A 27,903-nucleotide genomic window follows, 5' to 3' on the forward strand; every position below is an offset into this window, starting at 1 on the left:
TTTCTTCATGACTTAGGTATCACCTTACAGAGCTCCAAAAGAGAAAAGTGAATACTGAGCTGTGACTCTTTCCACAAAAAGTGGAGAAAACCTAAACTATGCCAGCACTCTAAGGGCACAAGAAAAGAGGGAAGATCACAATAAGCATGGAAAGTATATGACTGCTGGGGAGACAAAGATACTAAACAGACGTCCAAAGAAGGGATGAAGAGAGAGCAACAGTAGCTCATGTACATGCCACTTTTCTGGACAGTAAGTAAAGTCCCATCATTTAATTGTACCTGAGCATTCTCACCCAAATAGTCGGCCAGCTGAAGCAGAGATACGTAGCCAGTGGGCACACATGGTACACAGATACTGTCACACCATAAAACAGAGCCTAACACACAGAATAACATAGTATAACACAAACTAGTCCAGAGTAGTGAGTGACACACATGGAAATGAGCAGATCAAGGTTCTAGACAGGCTTTGCCACAAACTAGTTATGAAATCTAGTGCAGAGGCAGTGAAGTGTAATTAGTACTATGCCAACAAGTTGGTCAGGCACTGAGCTGAGTTTATAAACATTAAAGGCACCTAACCAGGGTCAGGAGAGCAAAGTTCTGGGACCCAGTCTGCCTCTAACTCGCTAGGGTTTAGATCAAGTCGATTCACATCTCTAGAGCCCAATCTATCTGTATTTACTAGAATGGCATTTCCGGGGTGGTTCCACACAGCACAACAAAAAAACAGTGATATGCTTATCAATACAAGGGTTTCATTGTCAAGTACACGCAGGGAAATGTTACTACCATAAACCATCAACCTGAGAGGTTCATGATGCACTTCAGTATAGGAAATCCTGAGAAGAGCTTACAATTAATGATTCAGTTTAATTTTATTTAATATGTTTTTTCCCAAGCCAGTGGGTCACTAAACTACTTTTTCCTTTTATAAATATCAACATTAGGGCAGCCCGGGTGGCTCAGCGGTTTGAGCATCCGCCTTCAACCCAGGGCGTGATCCTGGGGTTCCAGGATCGAGTCCCATGTCGGGCTCCCTGCATGAGCCTGCTTCTCCCTCTGCCTGTGTCTTTGCCTCTCTCTCTGTGTCTCTCATGAATAAATAAAATCTTTAAAAAATATATATAAATATTAACATTATAAAACATAATTTGCCCTTCCTGAAAAAATCAGACAGAACTACCATGCGACCCAGCGATTCCACTTCTGCGTACATACACAGAAGAAGCAAAAGCGGAGACTTCAAAAGACATTTGCACACCCACATCCTCAGCAGCATTATGCACAAATGCCAAAGGGTGGAAACAACCCAAATGTCCGTCAACAGAAAAGGATAAATAAAACATGATTTGCATATTTATACATTACACATTTATACATCATTCAGCCTTAGGAAGGACGGAAGAAAATTCTGATACATGTTACAACATGCAGGAACCCTGAAGACAGTTTGCTAAATGAAATAGCCTGATGCGAAAGCACAGGTATTATATGATTCCATTAGTCAAATTCAGAGACAGGAGCAAAGAGGTTACAAGGGACAGGAGGTGGGGACTGACAATGGGGACCTAACTGTTTAACGGGCACAGAGTTTCAGTTTGGAATGAAGTAGTTCTGGCGATGGACGGCAGGGACAGCTTTGTGCACTTAAAGCCACTGAATTGTACACTTAAAAATGGTTTAAATGATAAATTTTGGGTTATGTATATTCTACACTCTTTGCCAAAACTGGGTTCATTTTCTCCTAATGCTACCTACCACTCTGTGATTATGAAAATCAATATAAATTACCTTACCTCAGCTACACAACAAATTGATCCCAAGGCTTCTCCACGAAAACCGTAAGTTGTCAAATTTTCAAGATCTTCATGACTATTTATTTTTGAAGTATAGTATTTTACTGCCATTACAGGTGCATCAATGGCCTTGATACCCTCACCATTGTCTCGTACCTCAATTTTATCAAATCCATAGTTCTCCTATAAAAAGTTAAAGAAACTTTTAGTATATAAAGACAGGAAACTGTTGTCAAAGAAATAGAAACACCAGAAAAATAATTGTGTCATTTATTTTTTATATAATCTTAATACTAAGAAATTAAGAGTTCAATATATTACTCAGTACTCAACAAGGTAAGTGTACTCTTAATCCCATCACCTATTTCTCCAAGCCCCACACCCACCTCCCCTCTGGTAATCATCAGTTTCTTCTCTGTAGTTAAGTCTATTTCTTGGTCTTTTTTTTTTTTTTCCTTGCTCATTTGTTTTGCTTCTGAAAATCCACATGAATGAAATCATAGAGTATTTATCTTTCTCTGACTTATTTTGCTTAGCATTATATACTCTAGCTCCATCCACGCTTTTGCAAATGGCAAGATTGGCAAGATTTCATTTTCTTATGTTTGAATAATATTCTGTCACAAATATAACCACATCTTTATCCATTCATCTATAAATGTACTTTGAGGCTGCTTCCATAATTTGGCTGTTATAAATAATGCTGCTATAAACATACAAAGGCACATGTATCCCTTTGAGTAACTGTTTTTGTTTTCTTTGGTTACTCAGTATGTGATAAGTGAATCCTAAGGTAGTTCTATTTGTAACTTTTTGATGAACCTCCACACTGTTTTCCATGGCGGCTGCACCAACATCCCCACCAACAGGGCAAGTGGGTTCCTTTTTTCCATATCCTTGCCAACATTTGTTCCTTCTTAGTTTTTAGAATTTGTTCATTCTGGCAGGTGTGAGGTGATACCTCATTGCAGTTTTGATTTGCATTTCTCTGATGATGAATGATGTGAACATCGCATTTTTAAATTGGATTTAGGTCTTATGGTGGTGAGTTTTATCAGTCCTTAATATATTTTGGATAGTAACCATTTGCTGGGAATGTCATTTGCAAAGATCTCCCACTTGGGAGTTTTATTGTTTCCTTTGCTGTGCAGCAGCTTTTTATTGTGATGTAGTCCCACTAGTTTATTTATGCTTTTATTTCCCTTGTCTTGGGAGACGTATCTAGAAAAATGTTGGTATGGTCAAAGCCAAATTACTGCCTGTGTGCTTTTCTAGGATTATGGTTCCAGGTCTCACATTTAAGTTCTTAATCTACTTTGAGTATATTTTGTATGTTGTTAAGAAAGTGCTCTAGTTTCATTCTTTTGCGTGTTACTGTCCAGTTTTCCCAGCACCATTTGTTAAAGAGACTTTTTCCCATCACGTTTTTAACTCTTTTGTGGAACATTAACTAACCATTTAATTGTGGATTTAGTGCTAGGTTCTCTGTTCTGCCAGTACCATACTGCCTTAATTACTATAGCTTATAATGTAACTTGAAGTCTGGAATTGTGATACCTCCAGTTTTTTCTTTTTCAAGTTTGCTTTGGCTATTTCATGGTCTTTAGTGGTTCCATATAAATTTAGATTATTTTTTCTAGTTCTGCGTAAAATGCTGTTGGTATTTTGACAGGGATCGCATTAAATCTGTAGATGGCTTCAGGTAGCATAGATAATTTAACAATATTTGTTCTCCCAACCCAGGAGCATGGAATGTCTTTCCATTTCCTTGTATCACCTTCAATTTCTTTCATCAATGTTTTACAGTTTTCAGAGCACTGGTCTTTAAACTCCTTGGTTTTAAATTTATTCCTAGGTACTTTACTATTTTTGGTGCAGTTGTAAATGGGATTGTTTTTTAAATTTCTTTCTGCTGCTTCATTATTAGTATGTAGAAATGCAACAGATTTCTGTATATTGTGTATTGTGTGACCTTATTAAATTCATTTATCAATCTTAGTAGTTTCTTGGTGAAGTCTTCGGAGTTTTCTATATACAGTACCGTGTCATCTGCAAAAAGTGAAAGTTCTATTTTTTTTTAAACAATTTGGATGCCTTTTATTTCTTTTTGCTATATGACTGCTGTAGCTAAAAATTCCAATATGTTGAATAAGTGGTGGGAATAGACATCCTTGTCTTGTTCCTGATCTTAGGAAAAAGCTGTTTTTCACCACTATGTTAGCCGTAGATTTTTCATATATTCCTATACCATATGGATATATTCATATATCGAGGTATGTTCCCTCTAAATCTACTTTGGCAAGGGTTTTTATGAATAGATGTTGTACTTTGTCAAGTGCTCTTTCTGCATCTATTAAAATCAAAACAATCATATGGTTTATATCCTCTTATTGATGTATCATGTTGACTGATTTGCAAATATTGAAAAGCTTTTGCAACTCAGAAATGAATCTCACTTGATCATCATGAATGATTTTTTAATGTATTATTGGGTTTAGTTTGCTAATCTTCTGTTGAGAATTTTTGTATCAATGTTCATCAGAGATATTGGTCTGAGTTCTCTTTAATTGTGGTGTCTTTATCTGGCTTTGATATCAGGGTAATGCTGGCCTCATAGAATGAATTTGAAAATTTTCCTTCCCCTTCTATTTTGTAGAATAGTTTGAGAACAATAGGTCTGAACTCCTCGTAATATTATCCTTAATGTTTGTTAAAATTCGTAATTTTTTTTAATGTTGGGAATTTTTTTTGATTACTGATTCAATTTTGTTGCTGATAATCAGTCTGTTCAAATTTTCTCTATCTTCCTGTTTCAGTTTTTGGTAGTTTATATCTTTCTAGGAATTTATCCATCTCTTCTAAGTAGTCAAACTTGTTGGCATTTAACTTTTCCATAATATTCTCAGATAATCCTTTTTTATTTCTGTGGTGGTGTTATTTCTTTTCTTTCGTTTGTGATTTCATTTCAGTCCTTTTTTAATGAGTCTGACTACAGGTTCAACACTTTTGTTGATCTTTTCTAAAAAACCAGCTCCTGGTTTCACTGATCTATTAATTTTTTAGTTTCTATGTCATTTATTTCTGCTCTAGCTTTTATTATTTCCTTTCTCTTGGTTTTGAATTTGTTCTTTCTCTAGCTCCTTTTGGTGTAAGGTTAGGGTATTTGATATTTTCTCGCTTGAGATGGGCCTGTATTGCTATAAACTTCTCTCTTAAGGACACCTGGGTGGCTCAGCAGTTGAGCATCTGCCTTCGGCTCAGGGTGTGATCCCGGGATCCAGGATCAAGTCCCACGTTGGGCTCCCTGCATGGAGCCTGCTTCGCCCTCTGCCTCTGCCTGTGTCTCTCATGAATAGCTTAATTACTATAGCTTATAATGTAACTTGAAGTCTGGAATTGTGATACCTCCAGTTTTTTCTTTTTCAAGTTTGCTTTCGTTATTTCATGGTCTTTAATGGTTCCATATAAATTTAGATTATTTTTTCTAGTTCTGCGTAAAATGCTGTTGGTATTTTGACAGGGATCGCATTAAATCTGTAGATGGCTTCAGGTAGCATAGATATTTTAACAATATTTGTTCTCCCAACCCAGGAGCATGGAATGTCTTTCCATTTCCTTGTATCACCTTCAATTTCTTTCATTCAGAATAAATAAAACCTTAAAAACAACAAACCTCTCTTAGGTTCATTTTTGCTGCATCCCCAAAATTTTGTACTGCATTTTCATTTGTCTCCATATATTTTTTAATTCCTTGTTTGATTTCTTGGTTGATCCGTTCATTGCTTGGTAGCCTATTATTTAATTTCCATGTATTTGGGCTCTTTCCAGATTATTTCTTGTGATTGCTATGTAGTTTCATTACATTATGGTCAGAAAAGATGCAGAGTATGACTGATCTCTGTCAATTTGTTGAGACTTGTTCTGTGGCCTAATATGTGCTCTATTCTGGAGAACGATCCATGTGCACTTCAAAAGAATGTGTATTCTGTCTTAGGGTGGAATATTCCACATATATCTGTTAAATCCATCTGGTCCAACATGTCATTCAAAGCCACTATTTCCTTGTAGATTCTGTTTGGATTACCTGTTCACTGATGTAAATGGGATTTAGTTCCCTACTATTACTGTATAATTGTTTTGTTCCTTTCTGTTTATTATCAACTGTTTTATGCATCTGGGTGCTCTCAAAATTATTTATAATTATTGTCTTCTGGGTGGATTGTCCCCTTACGATTACATAGTGTCCTTTGTGCCTCTTGTTATGGCCTTTGTTTTAAAATCTGTTTTGTCCAATATAAGTATTGCTACCCCAGCTTTCTTGTGCTATACATTTGTATGAAAAATGTTTCTCTATCCCCCACCTTCAATCTGCAGGTGTTTTCAGGTCTGAAATGAGTCTCTTGTAGACATCATAGATGAGTCTTTTTTTTTTTTAAGATTTTATTTATTCATGAGAGAGAGAGAGAGAGAGAGAGAGAGAGAGAGAGGGGCAGAGACACAGGCAGAGGGAGAAGCAGGCTCCATGTAGGGAGCCTGACGTGGGATTTGATCCCTGGACTCCAGGATCACGCCCTGGGCTGAAGGCAGGCGCTCAACCACTGAGCCACCCAGGCATCCCTGTGTTCAAGAGAGTTTCAGTTTTTTTATCCATTCCATTACCCTATGTCTTTTGATTGGAGCATTTAGTCCATTTACCTTCAGAATAATAATTACTGCTATGTCTTTATTGCTATTTTGGTACTTGTTTTGTGGTTGTTTTTATGGCTCTTCTCTGGCCCTTTCTTCTTGCTCTCTTTCCAGGTATGCTGGCTTTAATGATATTCTGGGATTTCTTTATTTTTTGTGTATCTATTACTGGTTTTTGATTTATGGTTACCATTTAGTCTGTATATAACATCCTCCACATATAGCAGTCTATATTAAGTGGATAATTAAGTTTCAAGCCATTCTTTACTTCTCTCCCTACCATATAGGTATTTGGTGTTATATTTTACTTCCTTTTGTAAATCCCTTGACTGATTTTTACAGATACACTTATTTTTACTGCTTTAGTGCTTTCTACTTTTACTCCCACTTTTGCTCTTTCCTTTCCACTTGAAGAGTTCCCTTTAATTTTTCTTACAGGGCTGGTTTAGTGGTCAAGAACTCCTTTAGTTTTTGTTTGTCTGGGAAACCATCTCTCCTTCTATTCTACATGATCTCCTTGATGGATAGAATATTCTTGGCTGCACATTTTTTCTCTTTAGGACTTTGAATATATTGCGTTACTCCCTTTTGGCCAGCAAAGTTCCTGCTGAAAGATCCCTTGATAGCCTTATGGGGTTTCCTTCATATTTAACAGTCTTCTCTCACTGCTCTTAAAATTCTCTTTATCACTACTTTCTGCCACTCTAATTATTACATGTCTTGGTGTGTGCTTCCTTGGGTTGATTTTGTTGGGGCATCTCTGTGCCTCTTGGATATAGATCTCTGCTTCCTTCCTTAGAAGGAAGGAACGAACATTTTCAGCTATTATTTCTTTAAATAAATTTTCTTCCCCCTTCTCTCCGTCTTCTTCTTCTGGGATCCCTATAATACAAATGTTATTATGCTTCATGGGAGTTGCTGAGTTCCCTAAGTCTGTTCTCATTCTGTAGTTTTTTTTCTCTCACTCATTCAGCTTGATTACTTCCCATTAATCTGTGTTCCAGTTTGCTAATTTCCTCCTCTGCATCCTCTAGCCTGCTATTACTCCATCTAGTGCACTTTTCTTTTATTTATTTAAATTCAATTTAAATAATTAATTAATTATTAATTTAAATAAATTAATTTAATTTATTTAATTCGATTTAATCATTAGATTAAGATCTAATGTCTTTTTAATTTCATTTACTGTGTTCTTCATACATGGTTCTTTTTCATCTCTTTGATCAGTGAGATCCTTAATCTCACTGATGTGCTCCACTCTTTTCTCAAGTCCAGGGAGTGTCTTTATGGTCATTACTTTAATATTACTTTTATGTTTCTCTTAGGTTTCTTGCTGTGGTTGGCCCTGTTATTTCATTTGGAGACAGGATATATGCCTCCTCATTGTGTCTAATTCTCTGTTTCTGTATGTTTGGCAAGTCATCTACGTGTCCTGCTTTTGAAAGTCCCAGTCTTGTGAAGGAGAAGTCCTATCAGCATCAGTATGCTGCATCAGTAGTGCAGCATCCCCTGTTCACCAAAACCTGGCACTTCAGGGGGTATCTCCTATATGTGTTGCATGCACCCTGCTATTGTGTCCTGGCCACTTCTTCCTTCACTGCAGTGCTCTGCAGAAACTCTGTCTACTACGGGCGATGTTTGGTCCCTGGCTGGGGTGGGCATGCAGTTTTAATGAGTGCTGGTCTGCTGCAAAATGAGACCTGCTGCCATTGCCGAATTGGGCCCCACAAAATGCATAGGATGGCAGAGTGGACTTGAAACGCTGGGACTGAGTCATACGTAAGTGGGAAGGGTGGATATATGGAAGTGTGGTGTTAGGGGTTGGGGGGTGGGCCTTGGTATAAGAAAATGTCAGTGGCTAATTCTTATAGGGTGGCTGTGTGTTCATGCTGGCAGGGGTATGGGAGAGGAATGGTGTCTTCTCACTCCTTTTTCCTTGGAGGAGTCCCTCAGTGATCCCTGCACTCTAGGACACACTCTGAAACTAGTACTCTCCCTCCCATTTTCAAACTGCTGCTTCTAAGCTGTAACTGAGGGCTATTTGTTGTGCTCTCTTTAAGGGTGGGGATTCAGCTTCCTATTGCCTGCCCTCCAGGTTCTCCCAGAATGGAGCCTGCTGATTTTTAAAATTCCAGGCTTCAAAACCTGCTTGCTTTAAGAATTCATCAAATTCAATCCCTCTGGCTTTCAAAGCCAAATATTATGATGATTTACCTTCCCTGTGCAGGTTCCCAAATGTGATACAGTCTTTCTCTCCTCTCTCCATGCCTGCAGCTTTCTCCCCTCCATGGACCATCATGGTCTGTTTCACTCCCGAATGCATTTCTGCCTTTTCTACTCCTTCATGTGGCCTTTTCTTTATCTTTAGCTATGGAGTTTGTTTTGCCAGACTTCAGGTCTTTTCTGGGTTATTTACACTGACGTTGAGTGTTATCGAGTTGTATCTATGACATGAGGTAAGCTCTTAATAAGCTTTCTATTGACTAGAAACCTTAGCAATAACAAAAAAAGTCATCTAACACATATTGTGTATATTATATATATTAATATACTACATTCTTACAATAAATTACATTTTAAAATAAAGTTATTAAGAACTCCTATGAAAGAGAAAATACATTTATAGTACTTGTACTATATTTACCAAAAACAAACAAACAAACAAAAAAAACCCATGTCAAAATGGATTCATGCAGTCCATCCAAACCTGTGTTGTTCAAGGGCCAGATGTATATTTTTTTTTGAACAAATACAGCATTCATGTGGTATAGAACAGCAGTTCTCAGCATTAACTAGAAACCTGTTACAAATGCAAATTCTTGGGCCCCAAATAAAATCTGATATTCTAGGGCCTGGTAACTGTTTTAATAAACACTTTAATAAAGTGTTCTGATGCACCCAAATGTTATTAGAACCACTAGCATAGAGACCCAGGACCCGGGGTAGCTTGAAGGTGGTGAATAATAGCTCTTCAAGTCTGCAATAAAAAATGGCCCTCAGTAAAACTACATTGCAAAAAATGGGAAAGACACAGAATGGAAAGAAAAAAAGTAGAAGAGGCGGAGCTTGAAAAATTTGTGGTAGAAAAAGTACTGGACCACTGTGTAGTGAATGGGAAGGTGGAGTATTTCCTGAAGTGGAAGGGATTTACAGACGCTGACAGTACTTGGGAACCTGAAGAAAATTTAGATTGTCCAGAGTTAATTGAAGCATTTCTTAATTCCCAAAAAGCTGGTAAAGAAAAAGATGGTACTAACAGAAAATCTTTATCTGACAGTGAATCTGATGATAGCAAATCAAAGAAGAAAAGAGATGCTGCTGATAAAACAAGAGGCTTTGCCAGAAGTCTTGATCCTGAACGAATAATTGGTGCCATGGACAGCAGTGGAGAATTAATGTTTCTCATGAAATGGAAAGATTCAGATGAGGCAGACTCGGTGCTGGCAAAAGAGGCAAATATGAAGTGTCCTCAAATTGTAATTGCGTTTTATGAAGAGAGACTAACTTGGCATTCTTGTCCAAAAGATGAAGCTCAACAATTGTTTGTGTTGTTTTATATATATATATATATATAATATATATATATATATATATATATATATCTTTGTTTTTTGATTTGTTGGTGTGAAGAAATAATATTTCATTAGAAATAATATTCTAATGAAAATCAAGTTTGATATGTTTGTTTTGAAGTAGTGTTGGAGGAGTTGGGGTTTTTTGCATCTATAGCACTGGTTACTTTGAACAAATAAAAGCTTTCTGTAATTGTTTCCTTATCAGGAAAAAACAAAACAAAGTAAAACAAAACAAAACAAAAAACCCCACTAGCACAGAGCAAAGATCTTGAATAGGTTTTAGAAACAGAAAGACCTGAACTCTAATCTCAGATTCACTACTAATTACTAATTATAGGACTTTGGGCAAGTTATCAGAACCTTAATTATTGTAAAAGAAAAAAAGAAGTATAGTAGTAATTAAGAGTTTTTATAAGGAACAATTGCAACCACAAATGAATGTATATATATGCAAATACGTGCATTTTATATATAAACTGTATTTGTGTATATACGTGAAAAGGGTTTCTTTCCTACAACAATTTTTATCATTATTATTTCTAATGCTGTAATACTAAATGAAAATATCTGATAATTAGGAGATTACAAAAAAGTGTATTCCTATATTCACTCAATTTACTCACCATTTATGTACCAGGTACTGGGTAGGTATGGAGGACACAAAAATTAAAAAATATAGACCTTACCACTACAAGCTAGTAGTTTATAATAAGGAAGGTAGACATGCAAGCTAACTGTAACAAACTATCATTAAATGTCATAAATCATATTAACTCAATGACTTAATATACATCATTTAAGATTTTTTTTAATGTGAAAACTATGAGCCAACCAGGGATATAGTTTTGAAATTAGATTAGATGGAAAAGACAAAATGCAAATGAGCATAAGGCAAGTAAATATGAATAACCAAGAATAATTAGTAGAAAATAATAACAAATTAGATTCACGTTTTATATGATGGAGTCCTAAAGAATAAGTTTGCTTTTAAATTTTCCTTTAGTGTTACTGTAGTGCAGATCTAGATTAAAATTTATTTTTAAGAATTTACTCTTACAACAAAAAATGCAATATCCTAAAAATAATTTACTAATACAAAAAAAGAAGAGAAAGGTAATAGTTATAAGAAGAAATCATTTGCCCAGCCCTTTTTTGCTTTAAAGGTATTTGGCTTCTTAGGGACACTCACCAGTTTAACATCTATGCTTGTGGCACCTGCATCCAAAGAGTTTTCAAGGAGCTCTTTTACCACACTGACCACTGAAGTGATTATCTGAGAGCTTGAAAGGAGGCGCACTGTTGCTGCAGGCAACTGTTTCATTCTAGCTTTTAGTAGGGTAGCTAAAGATAAAATTAAGTTGAAAAAATAAAATTGTTAAACATTCCTAACAGATCTGATAGTGACAACAATAATCAACTGTAGCTCACATTAATGAGCTCCCCACTATGCTAGGCTCTCCTATAAGCACACATAGTATTAAATCATTTATTTCTTATAATATTCTTTAAAGTAGGTGGCATTATCACTTCCATTTTGTAAGATTGAGGCACAGAGAGGTTAGCTGGTAAATCATACTATGGTAATAAAGAAGAGTAAGAAAAACATTATACTATTAAACTCCAATGAGTATAATACATGACCCACCAGGGTAGGAATGACCAAGTGGTGCTGCCCCCTTGGGACGTGGAAAATATCAGGCAGCCATAAACCTTAATGGCAATCTCAAACATTAGTCATCTATATGTTTTTGATGAATTATAATGTCTTTTTTTCTAAGGTTTTATTTATTCATTCATGAGGGACACACACAGAGAGGCAGAGACACAGACAGAGGGAGAAGCAGGTTCCCTGCAGGGAGCCTGACGAGGCACTCGATCCCAGGACCCCGGGGTCTCGCCCTGGGCAGAAGGCAGATGCTCAACCGCTGAGCCCCCCAGGGGCCCCTGAATATAACTTATTATATAACACGGCATACACATGTTAAAGATCCCAGAATACTTGGCCCACACCAGGTTCCTCTAAACTCCAAAATGAACAGGCTCCCCACCCACCTTCTAATCCCCACCACCCCAGCAGTTAACCCATGGCCTGGAATCAGACCAGGCTTAGATTCAAGAGGTTTTCTGTCTTTGAGAATGCCAAGATCTAAGGAAAACACCGATCAAACTTTGGAGCAGAAACCCAGCATCATCTCACCTTTTACTCTTTCCAGACAATCTCATTACCCTCAACATTTTTGCCTCATTCTCTATAATCTCTTTTCCAAAATCTCCTGTATTTCCCTCAAATCCCCAATTTTGTCCCCATTCTGAGGTCAAGGCAGACCGCAGCACAAACTCTACGTTCACATACCTCCTACCTCCCCCAACCCCCATGTCCTCTGGTTTCTTAAAACGTTTGCGCCTCTGCCCACACTTTTTCCCCTAACTCCCAGGTCAAGGTCTCCTCTCTTAAGACCTTTCATCTTGTTTAACCAGTCCCCCTCAGGCATCTTGACCTTCAAAGCAAAAATAAAATCTTCCCTCCACCCTATTACCCCAATGATTATCTTCTCTTTTTCTTTCTCTCCCCGCCCCCCCTTTCTTTCTGAAGTCAAACTAGTCTAATCTATATCCCCGGGGTGCCAGGGTGGCTCAGTCAGAAGGGACCGCCTTCGGCTCAAGTCACGATGGCAGGGTCCCGGGATCAAGCCCGCATGGGGCTCCCTGCTCAGCAGGCGGTCTGCTTCTCCCTCTCCCTCTGCCCTTCCCCCCTGCTTGTGTCAATCTCTCTGTCTCCAATAAATGAAGAAAATCTTTAAAAATCAATCAATCTTGGGATGCTTGGGTGGCTCAGCGGTTAGCCCCTGCCTTCGGCTCAGGGCGTGACCCTGGAGACCCAGGATGAGTCCCACGTCGGGCTCCCTGCAGGGAATGGAGCCTGCTTCTCCCTCTGCCTGTGTCTCTGCCTCTGTCTCCCTCTGTGTCTCTCATAAATAAATATATAAAATCTTAAAAGAAAAAATCAGTCCATCAATCCACCAAGAGATCTCGGTCTTCCCACACTAAAATTTGCATTTCTCACAATCGCCGTCAAGGCTACTTAAAAACAAACGTTTATAAACCAGACTTTCTTCCTGCTGCCATCCCCGTGCCTTTGCTTCATTCTGCTCTTCTAGTGACTAGGAGCAAACACCTGCGTCGTCCTTGGCAGCAGCCCCGCCGAAGCCGCACCTCTAGCTCCTCGTGGTGCGGCCCGTCTGTGTCCGTGACGCGGGCTCAGGCCTAAGCCACCCGCGGCAGGGCCCTCCTCATCCGATCATTCCGATCACCGCGGCCCCCTCGCTTCGCGGCCCGCCCCCGCCCGGCCTTGCCTCCTCATCCTCAGGGGCCCTTCAGGTGCCGGCCCTGGAACGCCCTGCAGGACCCCGCCTCACACGCGCCCCGGCTCCTGCCCGAGCTCCCGTCCCCGCGGCTGCTGCCTCACGCCGGGGGCCGAAGCCCTTCGGTCTCCCCGCGCCGCGTCGGCCTCCGCCACAAACGGGACTTCCGGGTGTTACAGGCTCGAGACCAAGAGGCGGAGGATCCCAAAGCTAGTGAGACCCGCACGGCCGCCGCCCGGAGACGCCGCCTGCCCGGCCTCACGCGCAGGCCAGCGACCCCGGCGCCTCGGGGCTGCCCGCCGAGGGCCGCGGCGTCTCCTCCCGCCGGCACCGGCCCCGGGACGCCGCTCGGCCCCGGGGCCCCCAACCTCAAGCGCGGATGCGTCTTCCCCACGCGGGGCCACCACGTGCCGTCGCCGGCTGCCGCCCTCCGCCGGGCCCGGGCACAGCAGCGTCCTCCGCACGCGCACGGCGGGCCACGCGGCCCAAGCGCCGGAACGTCCGCGACCGCTTCCCGGGGGGCGGGGCGCACCTGAAGGGCACCGTCCGCGGAGTCGGCCGCCCGCGGTCCCTGGGGACAAGCAGGCACCGCGCAGCCACCGGGAAAGGCGCTTCGGCGCCGAGAGCGGGACCGCGTGCGCCGCCCTGCGACCCCCGGGCCCCGGACTCCCCGACGGCCCTCCGCCGCGCAGCAAGGCCTCACTTCCGGAGGGCGGCCCGCCCGGCCCACGGCTTCTGGGAGGCGGGCAGCGGCACGGTCGGCCCCGCTGCGGCGGGAGGACGCGGCGCGGCCTGCCCGGAGCCCGGAGCCCGGAGCCCGGAGCCCGCGACCCGCGCGCGCCCACAGCCGGGCTCCGTCGGCTTCTCGCCCGCCGGCGGCGCGCTCACGCCGCAGCGGACAGGCCGACGGGAGGGGCTGCCGCGAGCGCCAGGGCGCCGGGACGGCGGCCGGGGAGGCCGCGACGCTACCTTGTGGCCCGCGCGGGCGGGCGGCGACCCTCCGGCGACTCGGCGACCCCGGCTGTGGCCCCCCTGAGCCCCGCCCCCTGGGCCCTGGGCCCCGCCCCCTGCGGCCGCCGTGAGGCCCCGCCCAGACCCCGCCCCCGGCGCGCGGCGCTTAGTCCCACCCCCCGCCGGGGAACGTGCGCTGCGCGCGGCCCGCAGCCAATGCCCGGGCGGCGCGCTGGGCCCGCCGCGCTTCCGCCCGCCGCTGGGTGGGCCTCGGGGGACGCCGCCGCCGCGGGGCTGCTCCGGTGCCGGCCGGCCTCCGGGTGAGTGGGCCGGGCGCGCGTGGGGGCGGCTGGGGGAAGCGGCGGGCCCCGGGGGCCGCGGAGCCGCACCGCCTGGCCTCCAGCTGGGAGGGAAGAGTTGGAGCCTAGAAGCCGGGCAGCTTTCTCGGCAGCCGGCGAGGAGCCGGAGAAGCGTCGGGCCGCGGCATCTCCGGGCGAAGCCACGGCCTGGGCACACCGGCGTGACGCCGAGCGGCGTTCAGAGGCTTGCGCGTTGGCGTCAGCGGCCGTGACCGCCGGGCGCCGCGGCGCGCGTTCGATCCCGGGCGGCCTGGGGCACTCACCCCGGAAACACTTGTTGGACGCGGTTACGAGAAACTCTCTTAATGCCGCGTCTCCGGTCGAAGCGATGCGCGTATTTCCAGGGGAGACCGTTCGTGCGCGTCCCCCACGTGCCCTGGCTGCCCCCGGCCTCGCCGCCGGCTTCTCCGGGATGACCGGTGTTCCCCGGTCACTGGCACTTTGTTCGAGGGCCTCTCACAACCGAGGAAAGGCCAGCATTGCGGCGGGAACGGATACCCGTTTTGGCGGTGGTGTCGTCTGAATCCCATAAACGGGAACACTTAGGGGGGAAAAACCAGTTTTAGGGGAGTTGACGGGTTAAAGGAAGAAAGACTGTTTTAACCTTATCGTGTCACGAGATTGAGAGACAAACCGTATCCCTTGACCACGTAGATGTCCCTCCCATGTTCCCCCCAGGCTCGGTTATTTAAAAAGCAGTGATTTGAACCCAGCCACTGTTGGGAGACGTGACATTGGGTGGCAGAGGCTGGCCACTCACAGTTCACTGGCTGGGTCCACTTTGCCTTTTTTGACTTTGATTCAAGTATACTTAGCAAACATATTAATATCAGGTGTGCAATACGAGGATTCAGCAATTCCGTACATTTCTCCGAGCTCGTCAGGATAACAGTATTAATCCCCGTTATTGATTTCACCCATCCCCTCCACCAGCCTCCCCTCTGGCAACCACCACCAGTTTGTTCTCTGTATGTATGTAAGAGTGTATTTTCATCTTTTTCTTCGTTTCTTAAATTCCACACATTAGTGGAACCATATGGTATTTGTTTTTCTGATACAACTTAAAGTTCTGTCCAGGTCCATTCACTCTGTCGCAGATGACAAGATTTCATTCTTTTTTATGGCTAAGTAATATTCTGTTCCACATATGTATCCGCATACTCCCCCCCCCCCCCCCCACACACACCTTTATCCATTCATCTGTGGGTGGACACTTGGGTTGTTTCTCTATCTGGGCTGTTGTAAATAATGCTGCATCTTTGCTTTTTTTAAAAAAATATAGGTTAGAAAAAAATATATATATAGGTTAGTTTATTCTGTTAGTACGTTTAGCTCCTCAGCTTTCACTTTGGTTTCATGATAGAAGAAAATGTAGGTTTTCCCTTTGAGTGTGAGTTTTCCTGTCCCTGATTCATGAAAAACTTAACATGGTAGAACACAAGCTTTAAGAAAGGGATTTTAATTTATTTTTTCAATAAGAACCATAAAAATAAGTCTTGTCCATCTTACCATGAAGTCAGATGTTAAGGATTATTTATTACCTTCATCAGCATCTGCAAATAGCATATTTTGGTGAGTGTGTTCTATTTCAGAACAACTAGAGAATGATCCTAGTAACACTCACTTTGTCAGAATAAAGAGTGTTTAGGTTCCCAGTTCTATCATTGTTGTTTCACTTCCTTTCTTTCCTACAGAGCAAACATGAATGTTGGAGTTGCTCACAGCGAGGTGAATCCAAATACCCGTGTAATGAACAGCCGGGGTATGTGGCTGACATACGGGTTAGGAGTTGGCTTACTTCATATTGTCCTACTCAGTATTCCCTTCTTCAGTGTTCCAGTTGCTTGGACCTTAACGAATGTTATACATAATCTGGTAAGAATTTCATTTTATACTAAGCACTTACAAAGTTTAGTGCCTGTTAGGGACTCAGGGAGGAAGAAATAGAGAGTTACTGTTTAATGGGTACAGTTTAGGTTTGCAAGAGGAAAAGAGTTCTAGAAATGGATGGTGGTGACAGTTGTGTGACAATGTGAATGTACTTAAGACCACTGAACTGTACACCAAAAAATGATTAAAGTGGTGCATTTTATGTTACATATATTGAAACAATTTTTAAAAGGTTACAGCTTTATGTTATAAAGAAAAACATGTGACTTAGTTTAACAGTTTTATTATATAGATATAATTCATAGTCTATGTAATATAAAATTTGCTGACATAGTACAGTTCAGTGATTTTTAAATTATGTGACAATTTTGAAGACTTCTAATCTGGGAGATGATTTTTTTTTCTATTAATACTTCATATTTAAACATTGGGCCTTTTTTCCTAAGTAACACTTTTTTTTTCTTCCTTTTGGCTTTATGGAATCTAGAAAATAGTAGGTCATTGTAGCAAAAATTACAAGATACTAATTCAAGCTACTGTTATATATTGATTAACCAGAATGCTTCAGAAATAATTATGGGTTTTGATTAATAACCATCTTTGATTTCAATCCTTGTTTAAACAACTTCAGTCCTTTCTAAATTGTGTAAGTATGCTTTCCTTCTTCAGTATAGAAATTTTGAGCTTAATCATATCTTGTGTGATTGAGGATCTTATGGTGCCTTAGCTTTTTCATGTTGCCTGTGGTTCTTTTGTATTATAGGATAGCTCTACAAAGTATCAGAGGTTCAGTTGATTCTACTAACCATGTTATGCAGCCTTGAAAATTGTCTATTTAAAAAAAAAAAAAAAACCGTTGATAGTGACCTTTCTTAACAGTGTATGACAGCAGAACAAAGGGCGAGAAATCCATTAGTTGATTTTTTTTTTAATCTTTTTTAACTTTTTTTTTTTTTTAATTTTTATTTATTTATGATAGTCACAGAGAGAGAGAGAGGCAGAGACACAGGCAGAGGGAGAAGCAGGCTCCATGCACCGGGAGCCCGATGTGGGATTCGATCCCAGGTCTCCAGGATCGCGCCCTGGGCCAAAGGCAGGCGCCAAACCGCTGCGCTACCCAGGGATCCCCTATTAGTTGATTTTTAATTGAATTCAGATTAATTACATATTTGCTGAAAGATATCCAGAAAATGAAGAACTTGGAACAATAAGACAGGAAAGTGCAGGGGAAATAGGTTTTTTTCTTCTTTAATTAATACTATTTATTTCCTATCTTGTGAAGATTATTTGAATTTGGAGGAGGACAAGGATAATGTGGTGGTAAAAATATATGAATGTCCATTTAGTCCATTTTATGCAATGGACTTTGATAGGGCTATTTTTAAGTAGTAATTTCTCTGAAATATTTGACAAAAATTATATCCCTTTACTAGAATCTCCTTTGGCTTTCATGGGATCACTTTTTTTTTTTTTCCTGATTTTTCCTTTTCTGTTTCTTGCACATTCTTCCTTTTGTTTTCCTCTCCTAGATGCTGCTGTCCCCAAGGCTCTTTTCTTCCATCTCTTTTTATGCTGTATGTTCTTAAAGATTACTTCATCTGTCCATATTTGCAGTTTCTATCTGTAGAATGATGATGCTCACATTAATATTGCCAGATTACCGTGCACCTTAAGCCAAGCAATTATAAATTGAACTCATTCCTGATCTGTCCCTTACCACTCAAAACCTGTTACTCTGACTTTGTTCCTGATCTAATCTAAAGGCACCACTGTCTGCCCAATATGTCACACCAGATAGCTGAATGTGAAAAGTGAAGCAATTCATATAATGAATTATCCAAACTGATACTGTTTTGAGAGTAAAAGGGAGCTTAAATAATAACTAAGGAAATAGGTGTAAATCAGGACCATTCATGCTATCTAGGATACATGGTCACTCTACTCTTAGATTAACTCCTTTTCCTCTGTATTCCATATCCATTTAGTCAAAGCCCTGCTTTGCTGTCTCTCAACTTGATCCCCACTGGCATTGCTATAATTTGTACCCTTATTTTTTTTCTCAGGTGGATTATTCCAGTAGATCAAATGGTTTCCTTGATGTTCCTCTACTGTTCTCCATTCCAACTTGGCATAGAATTATTTTCAAAGTGCATATATACTCAAATCATGCTCTAAGTTCTTCTTTGATTCTCTATTCTGTTCATAGTAAAATAACAAGTTCCTTACATGGCATATAAGACCAGTTGATAACAGTACAGAGGCAAGAAAAGGACTCAATCTTACCTCAACGTATCTCTAAACATGAGTATTGCTCTAACAATAATGAAAATTATCTTGCCCTCATCTTTTTGCTGTGGCTTAAGCTCTTTATCCACTATTTTATTTTATTTTATTTTATTTTATTTATTTATTTTTTTTTATCCACTCTTTTAATACTTTCCCCTCCATCCTCTCCTGCAGGCTGATTTCTCCTCATCCAGGAAAACTCAAATATCTCGTTTTCTAGGAGGCTATAGAACTCCCATGCTATATTCTTTTATCATGTATTTATCATAGTTTTATAATTGAGAATTTGTCTTTTTTATTTTCATGTCTCTGAAGATCTATATAAATGTTTGCTGGATTAGTCTGTATTGTTACATAATTTCCCTTCTCCAATGGCAGATGTATTAAATGTACTTTAGAGTCACCCTCTCCCCTTGCCCAGATGTTTTCAAGTTGGTTGAGATTTTGAAGCACAGTATATGGCCATGAGGAAAGCATAGGTAATTGACAACATGTTGGGAAGCAAACTTCTGACTTATTAGTCCACCACACTAAAAACTTAACTACCAGCCATTGATGTAGCAATTAACGTGACTCCAAACTTAAGTTCCTTTTGAAGATAGACAACATTAAACCAATTAAAAATGTGAAATACATACTAAACGCTTTTAAATGGGAGAAAACAGACCTAGTTGTTATCCCTGGTTAGAAAAAATACTGTCTTTGCCTTTCTGAACCATACAGTAGAAATCTGTAGTGATTGTTTTTATTCATTTTTACAGTGCTATACTTCACATTTAGAGGTATTAATATGGGCAGCCCCCGTGGCGCAGCGGTTTAGCGCCGCCTGCAGCCTGGGGTGTGATCCTGGAGACCTGGGATTGAGTCCCACGTCAGGCTCCCTGCATGGAGCCTGCTTCTCCCTCTGCCTGTGTCTCTGCCTCTCTCTCTTTCTCTGTGTCTCTATGAATAAATAAATAAAAAATCTTTAAAAAAATAGAGGTATTAATATTTCATGAAATTTTTAGGCTGGCTTTTAACATGAATGAGAATTTTCTTCAGTTTGAGCCAGTAAATATTAACAACCAACCATGAGCTACATATTTTTTCCCCAATTCTTTTGATTGGGGTATAAATCATCCATCACTAAATTTTATAGAAAACCTATTAAAAATAATGGGATAGAAGATATATGGTAGATAAGATTTTATTCTATTTAACTGAAAAGGATATCTGATACTCTGAATATTCTAAACACTAGAGATACATGTAGTTTGAAGGAAATAGTGAGAGGTGGTTTTTCTCTTTAATGATTCTAATACATGCGTGGATTAGAGTAGAAATTAACTTTTTTGGATCACACATACTCCTCAGAATTTAAAAGTATTCCATTTCTGTTTTATTGTCTCCTGTAAAGCCCATGTGAAAATGGTTTCCTTATGCTTACAGAATAAACATTCCTCAGCTTACTGTCATCTTGGCTTAATGTCTAATACTTGCTGTGTACCAACCCTTGTTCCTGAGGTATTCAGGCTAATGAGAGAACAAACGTGTAAACAATCCTAACAAAATATTGTGCTATAAATGAAAATATTTTCAATTAAATTCCATATAAGCACATAGGCTTCTACTAACCTTCAAGAATGAATTAGTTGACAAGGTAGCATCACGGCTTTTGCCTCAGCAACAAAAAACCTTTCCCTCTTTATTGGTTGAATACTCTGATTGTACCTTTGATGGCAGTTTTTGCCCTACATTCTGGTTGCTTATGTTAATATTGAATATATGTCCCCTTGTTTGCTTTCCAGGGGATGTATGTATTTTTGCATGCAGTAAAAGGAACACCTTTTGAAACTCCTGACCAGGGTAAAGCAAGGCTTCTAACTCACTGGGAACAACTGGACTATGGAGTACAGTTTACATCTTCACGGAAGTTTTTCACAATTTCTCCAATAATTCTGTAAGTGATGGAAATCTTAGGTATGAAGAAGGTTGGATAAGAGGAAGCTGTCCTTTTATTATGTTGAATTTCAATTAGAAACAGTATTTGTTGAAACTTCTACCAATAAATAGCTACCTTAGAGCATAAAATACAGGCAAAATCTTTGACAGGCTGGTAATAAACCATGTTTTACTTCAGTCAATAATATATGGAGACAGTATAATGTGCCCATCAGTATATTTAAACATTGTAGGATATACAGGTCAAAATGTATTCTAGTTCATATTTTTGAGTTGCTTATAAGAAACTTCTACACATAATCTTATTTTGTCTTATGTTCAGATTAATCTCCCTAAACAAGGATTTGGATAATTTCAGATGAATTTCATTGACCCACACCTCACCCACCCCACTTTAGATGTTCAAACTCCTTGGGAGAGACTGCTGTATAGTTTATAAACAACAAAAGTTAGGTTTTCATTGTAGAACAGACCTGGGATGAATCCTGTGTTTATCACCCAGCTTGCTTGGTTTGCTCATAAATGAAATTCTAGCTAATAGTACATAGCTCAATATGATGTCATAAGAAATAAATTAGATAATATCTATCTTTAAAGCATCTAACCTTATATTACCTCCTATTATTTGATATTCAGGGCCCTCCACAAAATGGTTCCTACCTTTATGTGAATATTTTACTGCCACCCAACTCCCACTTGGTCTAGGTCTTCTAAGCAGCACTTCTTGATAGTTATGTGTAGTCCTATTTTTATGCCTTTGTTCAAATCATTTCTCCCACCTGAAATACCTTCTCCTTTCTTAATTTATCCTTCTTTTACTCTTTTTTCAAGATTTAAGTCCTACTTCCTCAATGAGGTCTTTTCCTTAGCACCCAACCTTAAGTAATAATGCTCTGTTTTGAACATCATTAATATTATTACATATCTGTTATTTATGCCACTTTGTATTATCTCCGGTTTTGTAAATGGTTTGTTTCTGCAAAAAAATTTATAAGTACATAGATTGCTTTGAATTCCACACTCAGTATAGTTGCATACGTCTAGCAGATGTTTTATTTTTTTTTTTTTAATATTTTTTATTTATTTATGATAGTCACACAGAGAGAGAGAGAGAGAGAGAGAGAGAGAGGCGCAGAGGGAGAAGCAGGCTCCATGCACCAGGAGCCTGACGTGGGATTCGATCCCGGGTCTCCAGGATCGCGCCCTGGGCCAAAGGCAGGCGCCAAACCGCTGCGCCACCCAGGGATCCCTAGCAGATGTTTTAAATACATCTTATCAAACACTGTGTACCACGTAGCTTATATGTAGTAACACATCCATGATAAAATCAGTGCAGTCTGAAGTAACTGGAAAGAATTCTTGGAGGCATTAGGATTCCTTAAACTGGGACTTAAAGGAGGGCAGATTTTAGACAGATATGCAGAGAAAGGGAGGCACATTCAAATGAAAAGAATAAATTGATAAAGTGGTAGGTTTCTTTTTTCTTATATTGATAGCACTTTGAGGAAATTTTTTAAATTTTTGTTTCAGCCCTATATAAAATTAACATCAAAAGCTAAATGATTTGTATGATCTAGCAAAGATAAATGCAGTAACAGTAATAATAGTTATTTAAACAGCCCTACATTTGGATTTTAGCTCTACTGCTTTGTAGCTGTGTGACTTTTGGCCATTTCTTTGAAAGCCTTGGTTTCCTCATCTATAAAATATTGAGGATTGCATTATAATTAATGTAAAAAACCTGACATCCTGAATTTTCAATAAGAGCTATCACAAAATAGTCAACTAAGATGTACCTGTGTACATCCGTATTTCTAAAAATATATTTTTGACCAACAGGTATGATTTCAAATTTCTGTGATTAAATTCCTTATATAACTGAAGAGACAGCATTAAAGTCATCTATATAGCATTGATACTTTTCAGAGTGCTTTCACATTTTTTTATTTGATCATCATTTGTCAGGTAGGTGGGGCATGCAATGTTATCCCAGATTTTTAGATAAAGAAACAGGCTCAAATGCATTACCTTGTTCAGGATCTTGCAGCTAGTTAGAGTCCATAGCCCAGATGAAACCCTAAACTTCTAGCTTCTAATACAGGTCTCTTTCCAGTATACTTTCTGGCAAATAAATGCTATTACACAATTCCTGCTTTGGTTTTGCATCCCCTTGGAGGGTTGTGTAGGTTTTTGTGTAAGAACCAAGTAATTTTCATATAATTTACACATACAGTTAATTTTCATTAAAAGAATAAAGGAGGACATATGCTACAGTGTGATGAGAGGCCATTCCAAAAAGATAAGACTATTTCCAACATATGAGGTTACAGATTAAGCCCATAATGATTATGGGAAATCAAATGAGCTTACTAAATGCAAGTGGTATCAGTGAAGGAAGTGTAAAAACAGTTGTCAAGGATATGAAACCTAGAAGAAAGGGTTTAGACTAAAGATTGAAGAATATGGTTTATTCTCAAGAAGTATTCTCTGGTTATAGTTGCAAAATTGGTGGAAAATTAAAGAATTTCTCTTTGGATGGTTCTGAAAATCATGTATAGAGCTCTCTGTGATGTTTTTAGCCATACCTGAAAATAGCTGTTCTTTTCTAACCACAATACACAAGACGTTTTTCTCCCCTTCCTAGAACTTACTGACAGTACTTAGAGGAAGTACTGTACTAATTAGACAAATGCCTATATGCAGACTAACTTCTTAGTTATGATCCAGTGAAGTATGATGTTTTAGTCTTACATCCTATTGATATTAGGATACTCTCAGTGGCCAGATGATGTGTCCACACTCTGATGTACCCTTGGGTAAAACTAGACCTTCTGACTTGATTTATGGTCCTAGAGGTAGCCTAGGTTTGTTAAAACAAATTCTCAGATGTTGAATGTCTTTGAATGTGTACATACATTCAGTTACAGCAAGCAGCTAGAATTTTACCACAGTGTCTTTTTCCAGTTGAAGTGGTTATCGACTTGTTCAGCTACAGTATGGAAATGAGAATATCAAAAGGGCAATCAAGTATTTATTTTCTTTCAAAGATACTGAGTTGTACTAATGTACTAACACCCCATTTTTCACAGCTTTATAGCCGTAGCTTCTAACCTTTTAGTGGGTCACAAAACTCTTTGAGGATATGATAGATGTTTTGGACCTGGAACTTCTCTTCAGAAACATACACACAAATACAACTATACCTGAAATTTCAGAAAATGTCTGAACCCTAATTTGGAAGACCTCTGCTTTAAAGGTTGCTAAGTGCAAACATACTCCTATTTTTTTTTTTTTTTTTGAGATTTATTTATTTGAGAGAGAGTGCATGAGCCGGAGGGGCAGAGGAAGAGGGAGAGAGAATCCCAAGCTGACTCCATGCTATGAGATCATGACCTGGTCCAAGAGTTGGAGGCTCAACTGACTGCACCACCCAGGCGCCCCACAAGCACATTATTTTAAATGCATTCAACATAGTTGCAGAAATGCAAAATGTGCATATATGCCTCCACTACTATTTTTAAATAACAGTAAAAGGGACTGTAAGGAAAAGGAGGGGAACTGAGTGGGGAAAAAGTAGAGAGGGAGACAAACCATGAAAGACTCCTAACTCTGGGAAACAAACAAAGGGTTGCAAAGGGGAGGTGGGCCGGGGTTTGGGGTGACTGGGTGACGGCCACTGAGAAGGGCACTTGATGGGATGAACACTGGGTGTTATACTGTATGTTGGTAAATTGAACTTCAGTAAAAACAAATGAAAAAAAAATGTTTAATCCCAAATTAATTCAGGCCCCAAACTGTAAAACTGTTTTAGTGCTCGGAAGTGATTCTGCTTTTAGGTATTTATGTTTCAGTGACCTTTGTTTTACCTTTAAATTTTTTTTTTTTTTTTTTTTTACAGATTTTACATGTTATATGTTTTATATTTTTAATTTTTATTTCTACAGATATTTTCTGGCAAGTTTCTATACGAAGTATGATCCAACTCACTTCATCCTAAACACAGCTTCCCTCCTGAGTGTGCTGATTCCTAAAATGCCACAGCTACATGGTGTTCGGATCTTTGGAATTAACAAGTATTGAAGTGTTTTGAAATGGAACAAAAAATTTTATAGCTACTCAGTTTTCTATAAGGAGTGGTTAGTAAACTGCACTGTTTCTGTGAAAATGTGAAATGAGAAGTATTTACATTGGAGGGCCAGTTGCTGGTTCTTCATAGGCTGTTTTGAAGTGCAGATATTTACTAGAAGATGCCTCTGTTTAATGCATGTGGTATCTTTCTGAAGAGAGGCTTTACAGGCAGGCTGGGCAGGCCCAGCTTATAAGTTAAATGGCTGTAAAGTGAGGGTATAGTAGATAAATCCAAGGAAATAAGAGATTTATAAGACACTAAGACCAGCTTAGGTTATAACGAGGGGGCATTATGTTAGGAAAAGAAAATTTCCAATCACTCAGTTTAAGCAGACATGCGTGTAAACCAGAATCATCTCTTTATAAGTTTATTGTAATTTTTATTACCATATGTATTCCTTTTGTGTCATATAAGAGGATATTTCCCTCTTGTTTTATACAGGCCAATCCCTACTTTATGATTGTACTTTTTTGCTTTTGCTGGTTCAACATTGTATTGATGGATGAGGTCATTTTACATTTATTTAATTACTGGGTTCATGAGGCCCTACCTTCATGACTGGTGATAGAAGACAGCCAGGCATCTTACAAATAGCCTCTGAGTCAGTCTTCTAATTTTGGAACAGAATGGGTTTTGCTGCCTTTCCAGACACAAGGCTGCTAAACCAATTAAGAAAATAATTTATTTCACAGTTAAGATATATGGTAATTTAAAGGTGTCTGTTTATTTGATTGTTCAGTCTAATTGTTAAAGTCTGCTGCTGTTTAGAAAAAGAAACATAAAATAGAGAACTATACGGCCAACCTGTGGTCTAACAGAAACTGCTTTTCTAGCAGTAATACCAAAGTAAATAATGGAGTCTTCTCTAGCAGATCTGCAGTATAAGAAAACATTGTCTTTTCTTAGACGCCCTGCTCTCAATACCCATATTTTGCCCATTAATGTTTTACCTTTCATTACATGGGTCTTAGTCTTGGTGTAGATTAACCCAAGTGGTAACTGTTTCCAAAGCAGCAACCATATTGAATTCCTGTAACTTAGAGAATCTTCCTATAGTTGACATTAATTGCCACAAATAACTATACTTTGAGAAGAAAACATGTCAAAAACAAAGTTCTGATATGGGATGAAACTGAAAAATCCAGTAGTATTTGTAAACCTGAGTGAAGAGAGTTACAGACCAACTGAAAAATCAATTTATTTCAATAAACTGACTTTCTAGGGGTATTGATCATTGTTTTGTATTTCCAAACTATTGAGTTTAGAAATCAGTTGTATAATAATGCTTTTATATGTTTGTCTTTTCCCTTGTATTTTTTAAACCAGTAATCTATACTTGAATAAAATTTTTCTTTCATGTAAGATTCTTGCAAATAATCTCCAAATTCACTCAGCAGTGTCATATTTATTTTTCAAGGCTTTTTTTTAAGCAACTGAATTTGTAAAATTAAGGTAGTTGAAAATATTCCTTTTCCCTTATATTAAAGGCTTAACATTTTTTGCACAGACTTCAGAGATGGCAGTTCTGTTAATACAGGCCTTTTTTCTCCACTTCCCACCCTTCAGTGTTTTAAAAATATTTATTCAATAGATGTTTGAGGGCTCACTCTGGTGTAGGTATGTTTTAGGTATTGTGGTTACAGTTCGTAAGCAAGACAAACCAAATCTTTTCCCATATAAGCTTACATTCAAATTGGAGAACAGGTTAAAAAAAAATCAATCAAAACATATTATTTCATGTAGTGATAAATGTAGTGGAAAAAAAAATTAAGCACATAAAAGGCAGGGGAGCCTACCTTAGGTCTTCTAATGTTCCTAAGGTGATTTTTGGACTAGAAAGGAGTAATAATAAGGAGGATAAGGATGGTAACAAATGAGGTCAGAGAAATAGGTAAGAGTCAGATCATATATATAGGCCTCTGTTAGCCAAAGTAATAAGCAAATTTTCTTCTAAGCTAGACAAAGCCATTGGATAATTTTACATAGATGATTAAAGAGATCTGATTTTTTTTTTAAGGTTACTGGCTAATGTTGAGAATAAAGTGTAAAGGAATAGGAAGGAGGAAGAATAATTGGGAAACTACTATAGGCAAGAGGTAGCTAAGACTAGGGGAATAGCTGATGGAGTGGTTGGGAAGTGATCAAATTTGGGATATGCTTTTTTGTTCTTAACACCTAGGTGAACTTCCCAATTTTCACAAGTTTGTACAGTTTAATGTAAAAAAAAACTTTTTTAAAAATAAAATCTATAATGACTATTACTTCGAACAAAACTAATTGCTATGCTATAATGGCTCCTATTTTCAAGTCAGGAAACAATGGCAGTTTCTAAATGTACAGGAGCTCAGGAGTGCCACTAATTTTAGCATTCATTGGTGAATTTTCCCTGCAACCATTATGGAGTTCCATGGTGGTTTTCTTCCCTATTCCTACATTTATTGGAATTCTGTAAGGAAGATTTTTCCTTTTCCTTATATTCAATCATTTGTATTATTTTGGACTTACACATACCTTATTCTTTGGCTTACAATTCATTATTGTCGTCATTAGTCTTTCCAAGTGGTTCTCCAGATTTGGCCATTGGAAGTCAAAGTTCCCAGTGGCAATTTCCAAATTGGTTTCTGTATCTTTTTGATCTGCCTCCCCTTTTTTTCTTAAACATAGAACTATATTTTTTAGGTTTATGGCACTATGGTCTACTGAACTATAAAGATCATAAGGGGCATAACAAGATGTCCTTAATACCTGTATGAATTAGCCTTATGGAGTTATATGATGCTAACAGTTGGAAAAGACCTTAGAGGCTATGTAATTTCAACTCCTTACCTTACCTTGAATTTTTATTAACCATCACACCTCCATTCAGTTCTGTGTTAGTGCTAATAAAGGAAGACTTATAAGGCTGCATTCTTGTAATGGAATT

At 39.5% G+C, this 27,903-nt stretch overlaps 2 protein-coding genes and 1 pseudogene across 17 annotated transcripts in view; 2 read left to right on the top strand and 1 right to left on the bottom strand.

The window, feature by feature from the left end:
* Positions 1-27,903, bottom strand: part of PMS1 (PMS1 homolog 1, mismatch repair system component) — a 107,118-nt gene that overhangs the window by 73,482 nt on the left and 5,733 nt on the right. For 5 of the 14 annotated variants that reach the window (XR_012025025.1, XM_072813181.1, XM_072813185.1 and 2 more), the window contains exons 1-3: positions 14,394-14,484; positions 11,252-11,403; positions 1,802-1,984 (exon numbers count right to left, since the gene is read on the bottom strand). Coding sequence is in view for 13 of the 14 variants with exons in the window: in XM_072813181.1 (XP_072669282.1) it covers positions 1,802-1,984; positions 11,252-11,383 (315 nt within the window). In the remaining variant the exon portion in view is untranslated. Of the gene's footprint in view, positions 1-1,801; positions 1,985-8,701; positions 8,932-11,251; positions 11,404-13,237; positions 13,263-13,415; positions 13,554-13,956; positions 14,100-14,393; positions 14,485-14,764; positions 14,788-14,997; positions 15,276-27,903 lie in introns of those variants that run through there. The other 9 variants (XM_072813180.1, XM_072813178.1, XM_072813186.1 and 6 more) reach the window with 9 other exon arrangements.
* On the top strand, positions 9,327-10,069 carry LOC140625698 (chromobox protein homolog 3 pseudogene; annotated as a pseudogene).
* On the top strand, positions 14,542-26,342 carry ORMDL1 (ORMDL sphingolipid biosynthesis regulator 1). 3 transcript variants are annotated; one of them, XR_012025029.1, is made up of 5 exons: positions 14,542-14,695; positions 16,429-16,609; positions 20,698-20,849; positions 22,691-22,816; positions 24,796-24,970. XR_012025029.1 is itself a non-coding variant. In XM_072813195.1 (4 exons), exons 1-4 carry the CDS (start codon positions 14,592-14,594, stop codon positions 24,929-24,931), a joined length of 573 nt encoding a protein of 190 aa, XP_072669296.1. In that variant the 5' UTR covers positions 14,543-14,591; the 3' UTR covers positions 24,932-26,342. The 3 variants fall into 3 exon arrangements, 2 of the variants coding, with proteins under 2 accessions (XP_072669296.1, XP_072669297.1); XM_072813195.1 differs by lacking the exon at positions 22,691-22,816 and having other exon boundaries at positions 14,543-14,695; positions 24,796-26,342; XM_072813196.1 differs by lacking the exons at positions 14,542-14,695; positions 22,691-22,816 and adding an exon at positions 16,157-16,306 and having other exon boundaries at positions 24,796-26,342.

Source organism: Canis lupus, chromosome 36, assembly GCF_048164855.1.
Source record: "Canis lupus baileyi chromosome 36, mCanLup2.hap1, whole genome shotgun sequence".
In the NCBI taxonomy this organism is placed as follows: Eukaryota; Metazoa; Chordata; class Mammalia; order Carnivora; family Canidae; genus Canis; species Canis lupus.

Bases quoted from the DNA above. Each gene is read 5' to 3' on its own strand.
- ORMDL1 (XM_072813195.1), top strand. From the start codon at position 14,592: ATGCCCGGGCGGCGCGCTGGGCCCGCCGCGCTTCCGCCCGCCGCTGGG. The intron at 16,610-20,697 runs GTAAGAATTTCA...TTTGCTTTCCAG, and splicing joins CGAATGTTATACATAATCTG to GGGATGTATGTATTTTTGCA. The intron at 20,850-24,795 runs GTAAGTGATGGA...TTATTTCTACAG, and splicing joins ACAATTTCTCCAATAATTCT to ATATTTTCTGGCAAGTTTCT.